Source organism: Limulus polyphemus, unplaced genomic scaffold (genome assembly GCF_000517525.1).
Source record: "Limulus polyphemus unplaced genomic scaffold, Limulus_polyphemus-2.1.2 Scaffold11567, whole genome shotgun sequence".
In the NCBI taxonomy this organism is placed as follows: Eukaryota; Metazoa; Arthropoda; class Merostomata; order Xiphosura; family Limulidae; genus Limulus; species Limulus polyphemus.
The window spans coordinates 4,235-13,264 of NW_013677177.1; the positions used below are offsets into that span (position 1 = coordinate 4,235).

General features: G+C 30.5%; 1 protein-coding gene across 1 annotated transcript in view; it reads left to right on the top strand.

Annotated features, from left to right (window-relative positions):
* The window catches only part of LOC106476785 (alpha-2-macroglobulin-like protein 1), a gene marked incomplete at its 5' end in the record, with an annotated part of 11,325 nt that extends 2,992 nt beyond the window's left edge, over window positions 1–8,333 (top strand). The window contains 3 exons of the mRNA XM_013937412.2: window positions 6,205–6,316; window positions 6,626–6,782; window positions 8,306–8,333. Coding sequence (XP_013792866.2) covers window positions 6,205–6,316; window positions 6,626–6,782; window positions 8,306–8,333 — 297 coding nt within the window. The remainder of the gene's footprint in view (window positions 1–6,204; window positions 6,317–6,625; window positions 6,783–8,305) is intronic.
* Window positions 8,334–9,030: the final 697 nt, after the last annotated feature.

Here is a 9,030-nt window from a genome sequence, read left to right on the forward strand (position 1 = left end):
AAAAAGAATAAAGTTCATGAATCCCTAATTTTTCAAGCTTGGTCTATCCAAGTTGTAATAATTTAGTTACAAAAAGAATAAAGTTCATGAATCCCTAATTTTTCAAGCTTGGTCTATCCAAGTTGTAATAATTTAGTTACAAAAAGAATAAAGTTCATGAATCCCTAATTTTTCAAGCTTGGTCTAACAAATTTATAATAATTTAGTGACAAAAAAAAATAAAGTTCATGAATCCATAATTTTTCAAGCTTGGTCTATCCAAGTTATAATAATTTAGTGACAAAAAGAATAAAGTTCACGAATCCCTAATTTTTCAAGCTTGATCTATACAAGTTATAATAATTTAGTGACAAAAAAGAATAAAGTTCATGACTATGAAGACCAGTCCAAATTCAATTTTAATGATTCTTTCAAACCTTACACTTCCAAAAAGCACTCAAGGCTACATTGAATTTTACAATCATTAATGATGTAAATCTATTTACGTTTGGTTTCTCATATAGTTAAAGCATTTTTTACTAATTTTGATGACAAAATATTAACTATAATTTTAATTAATTTAGTGTACTTCAATGAAATAGTGTTTAATGTGTACTATATAAAATATAATACAGCCTCACAACTGAAAAATAATGTAGGAAGCATTTTTATCACCAATGTGAAGAAAAAAAAACACTTGCGTTTCATTAATGTTGTTTAGGAGGTTATTATATGAAATGCAGTAAGTAATAAAAAAAACAAAAAAAAACATAACCAAATTGTTAGATATACACAACTCTTCATTTTAAGTTTAATATGAGAGTATTATTTAGTTTATACTGTGCAAACGTTAAAGTAAGTTATTGGAAGTTTGCTTATGTAAATGTTTATGAATCAATTGACATCACGTTACTTGAACCATCTGCATTTTTCTTTTTGCTTTAAATTAGTATTGTTACATCATTGTGTCTTATAGTTTGAACAGATCTAGACTGTATTTGTATGTTTAGCTATAAAGAGTGTATAGTGGTGATTTTTAAAGTATTATAATCACAGATTGTAGTGTAATAAACATAGAAAAGAAGTAAAATTCGTTTCTAAAGTAATTGAACACAGAGAGAGAGAGAGAGGGTAATACTTCAGTTTTTATTTTTTTCTTTATATTGTACTTACATAAATACTACTCATGTATTAATTAGTGGATGACACTTTTTTCCAAACAGTCAGCTGATTATAACACCTTCTGATAAAACTATTTATGTAAATGTATTTATGTAACCATTTTCGAATTGCCCATCTATATTGCTTTAGAAGCATTGACAAATGACAAACTTTATCATTGCATTTTGTTTGAAGCTCATTACCTTGAGTCAATAGTCTGTCTTATCTTTCACATTAATGTAAGTTTCTTTAAAGACTGAATGTTTTATCAGAACCTTATTTTTATCTAGCCTGAAGGATTTCCAAAAGAGGACACTTGGAGTACCTTTGCTTGTCCAAAAGGTAATTGTTAAACTTATACTTATGTCAAGGGATAACGTAACATTATTAGAAGTAACTGGGGTTGCATGTATGTTATATAGGAAAATTAATTAAAATTGATGAAAGCTAAAATAATTCTAACAGTAACAGAACTAATACATTCTAACTGATAATTTTTTTGTTTTATGACTACCTATGCATCTAGTTCGAATGGTATATTAAATTAGCTGTATTAACTACTGGAATATTTTTTAATTGTAATATATATAAAAAAAATTAAAGCTAAGAACCAATTTTTGTTATTATAGTGTTCTAAACAACCTTAACTGTTTTTCTATAAGAAAATGTTAAGAAAACATAAAGGAATGAGCCAACGTTTTTTTATTAGAATTTTGTTAATAGTTTCTGTGACTTCTGTCTTTTACTATAGGTTTCTAATGTTTTATCAGTCAAAGTTTGTTTTCTTTATGCAGTACCTATATCTCAACTTTTTAGTGATTTTAGATATATAGTTCCTATTGAGTTGCATTAAGAATTAAAATAAAAAAACATATATCTATAATTTGTACTGGCTTCATGAGAATACTATGAAAAGAATTAGTTTTTGTTTTATTCAAAATCAAAACTAATTAAGATAGGTGAAATTACCCATCTTGATTTATTGTAAAAAATGTGTGTGTATATTATATTTAGTTTAAAAATAAGTATTCTTAGGAAATGTTTATTTTTTTTTAATTATTTTTAAACTACTGAAGAGTTCCACATTCATACTGTTGTGCAAAAGCCATAGTTAAGTTCTCTATTGAGATTTTCTGCACACTTATTTTTTTGTAAATCTTCTGCTGTAAATTTTTCAAACAAAAGATTTGTATTATAGTATCTTGTAATTGTGTTTTGTTTTATGTATTACAGAACTTGTTTTTATCTTTTTTATTAGACCAAAATGGAAAGTTTACTGCTACTTCGGACCTTCTCTTACCTGAAGATTTAGTAGAGGGCTCTGCTAGAGGATATGTATCTATAACAGGTAACAAATAAAAACTGTGTATATATACACAAGATACATTTGTGTAGAATATACAAATTTCCTTTTTTTTTTCGTAAAATGGCAGCTATTGTCACTGTTTTCTGAATTCAAAACCTACTCAGTAAAACCATTTTAGCAATACAACAAAAGTTTTCTAATCTTTTTCTTCATATAAAAATAAAAAACAAACTTATTTACATGACTTATATTAGTTGTTTTTTGATTTGTTAATCTTTCAAAGTCAAACAATTTATAATGCCAGTTCTAACTAAGTTGTTATCCTCCTCCCACCTGAAGAGATAGCATCTAAGGCTGTGTAATTTGCTCCGCATATTTGAATCAATCTAGTAACAAATTAAAATTAACCCTCATTTCTCTCTCTTAGTATTTGTGCAATTACTGTGGTTAAATGCAATACATCAAAGTCTGTTTCTAATGTAACTGGGCCAAGATGGAATAGGTTGTATCTGCCTAAAACATCTTGTAAACACACACACAAGCACTTTTTTTCAAAACATACAAATTTTACTTGTTTGAAGATGCATTTAAAAAAAAAAAAAAGTGAAAAAAGTAATTTTATAAACTTACTAAAACTTCAAATATTTGCCGTGTTGAGACAGTGTAAGCAAAACAATATTAATTTTTTGCTTCCTGGTGAATATTTTTACAGATTCATATGTTTGTCTGCAGTGTTACTTGTAGTTCTACTTTATTTTTGGAAAACATCATAAAATAGGAATCCAAAATAGTTGGCAATAAATAATAAATTTAACATCAGAAGTTTATACAGTAACCAAAAGTTATTCATAAACAAATTTAAAGCCTATATATGTTAAACAAGATTTAGTTTTTATTATAAAAATAGCAGAGGTTTAGACAAGAATTATAAATTAGGAAGAAGGGGGAATGGAGATATCTTTAAACAACTTTTTAAACTTGCTAAAACAGAAACATTACCTCCACCAACAACTGTCTTGTTGCTGCATCACGTGCTGTGACTGTAGAATAATCTTGATTACCACAAATTGCCTCATTAGGCAGTGAAGCACCATACACAGTCAGATTTACTTGGCCAAGAGATCTTGGTTTAATCATCCAACGAGTTGTGTCACTTTTTCCTCCACATACACAACTGGTATAAGAATTGGTATCATTTTGCATTTCAAACTTATCACTTTGCTCCAATGACAATTTGATCTATGAAAGAAATATATTTGATTAAAATTAAAATTCCCAAACATTATATTTTTTTATTACCTGCATCATGTGGCCATCTCCTTCTCCTATGGATACCAAATACTGCCTGTTGCCATGCTACATACATAGGTTCAACTGTAGTGGGTAAATTTTTCTATTTCCATCACAGTGGAAAATGTTACTCGTTGGATCCCACTCTATGGTTAGTGGTGATGTCTACGTATTCTAACACATAAATCTGCACTGTACAGCCAATAGTCTATAACACTCACTTTTGAGATGGGTCTATTCCACAAGACCTCTAGAGACTTACATGTGGCATTTTGCTTCATAAAGTCCATCCCAGACTATCATGAGTAAAGCAGTAACAGGATAGCTGCCCATCCCTCTGATCCTGGTTGAATAAATTGAGACTGGTCTGTTTTTAAAACCAGTGTTTCATGGTCACTCATTGCACTTTCTCCAGTGTTTCAATAATAAATTCCAAATACCTCCAGTTTTTTGAGTAAACCAACTATGCTGCATTCCTGTTTCCTACAGTTGAATGGATATCATTTTCCCAGGTAGCCTCATGCTAGTTGTGTACTGGTTCTCCACATATGTGCCCTAGTTAGGATGTTAGAACAGAAGTCATTCTTCTTTCTGCTTCTTCATCCTAAAAATGGTAGGGACCCTCCTCCTAACATGGATCTGGTGATAATTACTTCATGCTGCCAGGTTTAGGACTGGAGTTGACCCACCAATCATTGTCTGGCATGTACATCCTTTCTGTCCAATTTAGCAATACATATATTCACAATTGGTGAAGAGTATATCTGATACATATGTGGTGTGTTCTCCCACAGGTGTGTCCCTCTACATTTAGGATTTGCATTCCATGACCTCTAATTTTAGTTTAAAGTAATAATATGTATATAGTGCAGGTAACCCACAGTGTAAGCTATAACAAACAATTTGTAGTATCAAATTACAACATCATTTTAATTTGTAAATAAAAGATAGGCTGTTACAAGCACGTAGCTAAGTCTGGAAGTGGGAGGGGGGAGTCTTATAGTTCCAAAGTGGATCTAATTTCACGTGTAACTTTTGTTCCCAGGGCCGAATAAAAATTTCTGAAATATGTAATGGTTCCTTTATTGCTACTGAAAATAAACATTTCTAGCAAATTTCTTCTAAGTATTTCTGCATGTATGCACAGTGTTACAAAAGCAATTATATAATGAAAGGCCATCATCAAAGAAAGGAAAAATAAATGTTAATAGGGGAGTGGGGAGGGTCCATTGGCACCTCCTGAACTCACCCTGGTTATAGAATTGGGCTGTAATACTACACCAATAGAACTATTACTGTTAGAAAAAAAAACTGCTCTTCAAAAACAATTTAATTACACCATTAAAATCCTGTGAATATTTGTTTGTGAGCATTAAACAAGTTGATGATACATAAGTGATTCAGAAATATTCATGGTTAGATTTGTAAATCAACAGTAGTGACTGAATTACTGATAGGTGAGTGTATTTGTAAACTATATGCATTTAAGTGGCACAGCTGACTTCCTCTATACTGTAGAGCCCAATTTTCACATCTCAATTTAGCATATTAGAGTGCAGGTGTGTCTAATCTTTGCTTGTGTTTGCTTTGATTTTTTTTAAACGATTTTTCGGAGCAACAACTTTTATTGTTTCCTGCTTATCATCTTTTATTCTCTACCCAATACATTTCACCTGTTATCATTTCAGGTTGGATTTGCCAACTTATTCAGTTATTTTATTCTTCCTTGTCACTTAATTCAAATCATATTTGGAAGATATTCTCACACCAGATCAGTCATCTCACCCTCTCCCTGGCTATTCACTTCTGTCACCCATTGGAGGTGATCATCCAAGCTGAAATTTGGACCACACCACACACCTTCATTAAAAAAATTCAGGTTATTTCAATTGTAATTTTTTTTGCATATAACAGTACTAGATTTAAATCTGATAGGATACTTTATGTCTCCTCACATAATAGCTTTTCTTGTTCAGTGCTGCCCTCTATATACTCTCACCTACCCTTACCTGTTTACACATGGTACAGCTGCATTGTAGCATGAAAATAAGCATGTGACAGCCCTCCATCAATAGGAGTATGACACACTCTCGTTTGAAGCGTGATATACCACATACAATCACAGAATGGGTTGGCAGTGCTATCTGTATCAGTGAAGAGACAGGCTTAGGAGTTTCAGAGGCAGCAACTGTTAAAGGATTCCAGCCATTCTTTGTCAGCTTTACCCTTCCATACTCTGTGATTCGAGGAGAGAAAGTTCCTATCATTGTGACAGTCTTCAATTACCTTAGTGAATGCTTACCAGTAAGAACTTAGATGTTGTACTTATTTAAATAATAAGAAAGTTATTTAATCATTAATGGTTGCAATAGGATTTTTGCATATGAATTTTTAGTATAATATCAAAAACTCTAACAGTGTTATAAATACAGTTTTTGAAAAATACTATATAACGATTGTTTCATTAGGAAGCTGGCCTTGTAGTGATCAGTGATATGGAACTGGAAACCCGTCCTTGTAAACCATCAGATTTTGGATATGTTGGAATACCTTGTACTTATTATGATGATACGAGATATGGTAAATTATTTTAAAAACTATTATTTAACCTTTTTCAGATTTTATTGTGGAAATATTATATTAAATTTTTAAGTGCAATGAAAGACTAAAGATGACAACAGATATTTTGTTGAGATTTTCATGCCAGAATACTCCTGAAAAAGGTGATTTTATATCAAGTCACTTTTAAATAATTAGCAGTTCAGTATTTGAGAAAGAGTTGAGCTTTGTCACACATTTTTTCTATGAATCATTTGCATTTCTTATTATATATTGAACTTTTAACTGGAAATTGAAAGTACATTGACTAAGTTGCAGATTTTATTCCAGGAGATTTTGCTGCTCATCGTATTGGAGGATTAGGAGCAGGAGGATTTAGTAGTAATATTGGTGGTGGCATAGGCATAAGAAAGAAAACTAATAAGCCAGTTGTAGAGATAAGGACTTACTTTCCAGAAACATGGCTCTGGGAACTACAGAATATTGGGTAAATATATATGTAACTATGGTTTACTCACATGTTGCCTAATTTCTTCACAGTTAATATTTCATTTGAATTATAATTTTTGTTAGATCTCTGAAGGCTTACAAAGGCAGTGTGAATAGAATTGTGTATTTCTGAATCAATTTATTGTAATTCTTATGTTTCCTAACTGTAGGATGCAGTAATGTAAAACTTGATATAAGTTAGATATTTTATATATTTAAACCTGTTTCGGCATTATGACTGACAGACTTGGATATTCTTAGGAAAGGGCAAGAGGGTAATTTGCCACCTTATATTTTGCAAAAAATTGCATTTATTATTATGTAAACTTAAAATATGTAGTTAACCTAAATAGTTTTAGTAATTTTTATTAAAACTGTAAATTTGTGTTTGCGTTTAAGCACACATAACACGTATTCTCTTAGTTTACATATTTTGGTGCCTTGATAATATTTTTGTGGGTGCCAATACTTAGAATATTTGATTAATAAAGCTATGAAGATAGTGGAAGCTGCTAACTGATTCTCCCTTAGGTCTTAACATTTCATTTGAACTATCATTTTTGTTAGATCTCTGAAACGATTACAAAGGGAATGTGAAGGGAATTGTGTATTTCTAAATCAATTTATTGTCATTTTTATGCTTCCTATCTGTATGATGCAGTAATATAAAAATCAATACAAGTGAGAAACTTTATATGTATGTATATATATATATATATATATTGTTACGACAGTGGAAGTCACGTGATGCTGGTAACATGCCATGAGATTCTAGAAGGATCTTGACTGTTCTTGGCAACTCTAGTCTTTTCTAGGCATCCTCTTTTATTGTATATAAGCCCAGCAAATAAAGCAGAGATAGATAGCAGATAGAGAGATATAGAGACAGATAACTGAGTCAAGCAAGCAGTAGTGACCATAAGTAAAGTGCATGAATCATTGTGAATTATAGCGTGTGTTTATGTTAAAGTTACTGAGGAAATCCTGTGTATTGCAAAGTTGTATTGAGAAAGAATAAACTAGTTTTATGTAAGAAAGGACTTGTATTGCTGAAGTTCCTCGGGAAGAATTTATACCAGAAATTAACAAATGACCAGAGACATAACATTAGGGCATTATATCTGAAGGAATATTAGATTAATAAGGTTATGCAGATAGTGGAAGCTGCTGACTGGTTCTCTCTTAGATCTACAATTTAAAGTTATAACTGAAATGACTATAACTGAAATTTTGGAAGTCTTTGAAAAGTTTGTTTAATTATCCCAAGTACTACATAAGATGCCATTCAGGCTGAAAGTTGCAGTACTAACTTTATGTTAATGATATTAGTTGATTTAATGGGCTATATTTCTGAAATGTATTTGTATTTAACCTAGAGAATTATATAATACACATTATAATTAATAAATTTTAATATCAAGTTGCACTGGTTACAGCCCAGAAACTTTTTTTTGACAGTCAGAGTAAATATTCAAACTAACTGTTTTGTTGAATTTCATTTTAATCCTTCCAATTTATTAGAGTCACTGGAGAACTAAAGTTATTGTAATGGACCTTTCCTATGAATCAGCACTGGTATATTAAAAAAAACAAAAAACTTTGTTTTTAACATATTTTTAGTTTCTTCGTCATTGTTTATATAAATTTCCTATTTAACCCCTAAAGAAGAGATGCTTATCTTCCAAAAGGTTCTCAAATATTAGTTCAATGGCTCTATACAGTTATGTTAATTATGCATTTCTTAAAAAAAGAGAGGAACTGAAAATATTTAAGTGAAATCAATAAAGCAGCAAGATGGTTCAAGTTGCATGGCAAATATTTATTAATAGTTTAACCATCAATTCCTATAGAAAAAAAAATAATTATCTTCCTTCTTTTTCCCTCTTTCTCTCTATATTTAGGTTTTATGAGAAATGTTTTTACGTTCTGTTCCAAGATATTTAAAACAACTTAAATTGCAGTTTAAATGCAACATGAAACTTTAAAAATATTAACAATAAACTTACATCAAAAGCAGTGATGGAATCTAAATAATTAGTTGAAGTAAAACCTGATGAAAAGGATCCCCCATGTTCACCTTCGGCTAGAGAAATAAAACAGTAAAACAATGAGAAATATTAATAGTATAAAAACACCACCTATCAAAAAGTTTAAAAAGCATTTTCTTTGCTCAAACAAATAACTAACCCAAAGACCGCATCTCTTATGATGATACACATATCCAAGGCTTGTCAGTAAAATAACAA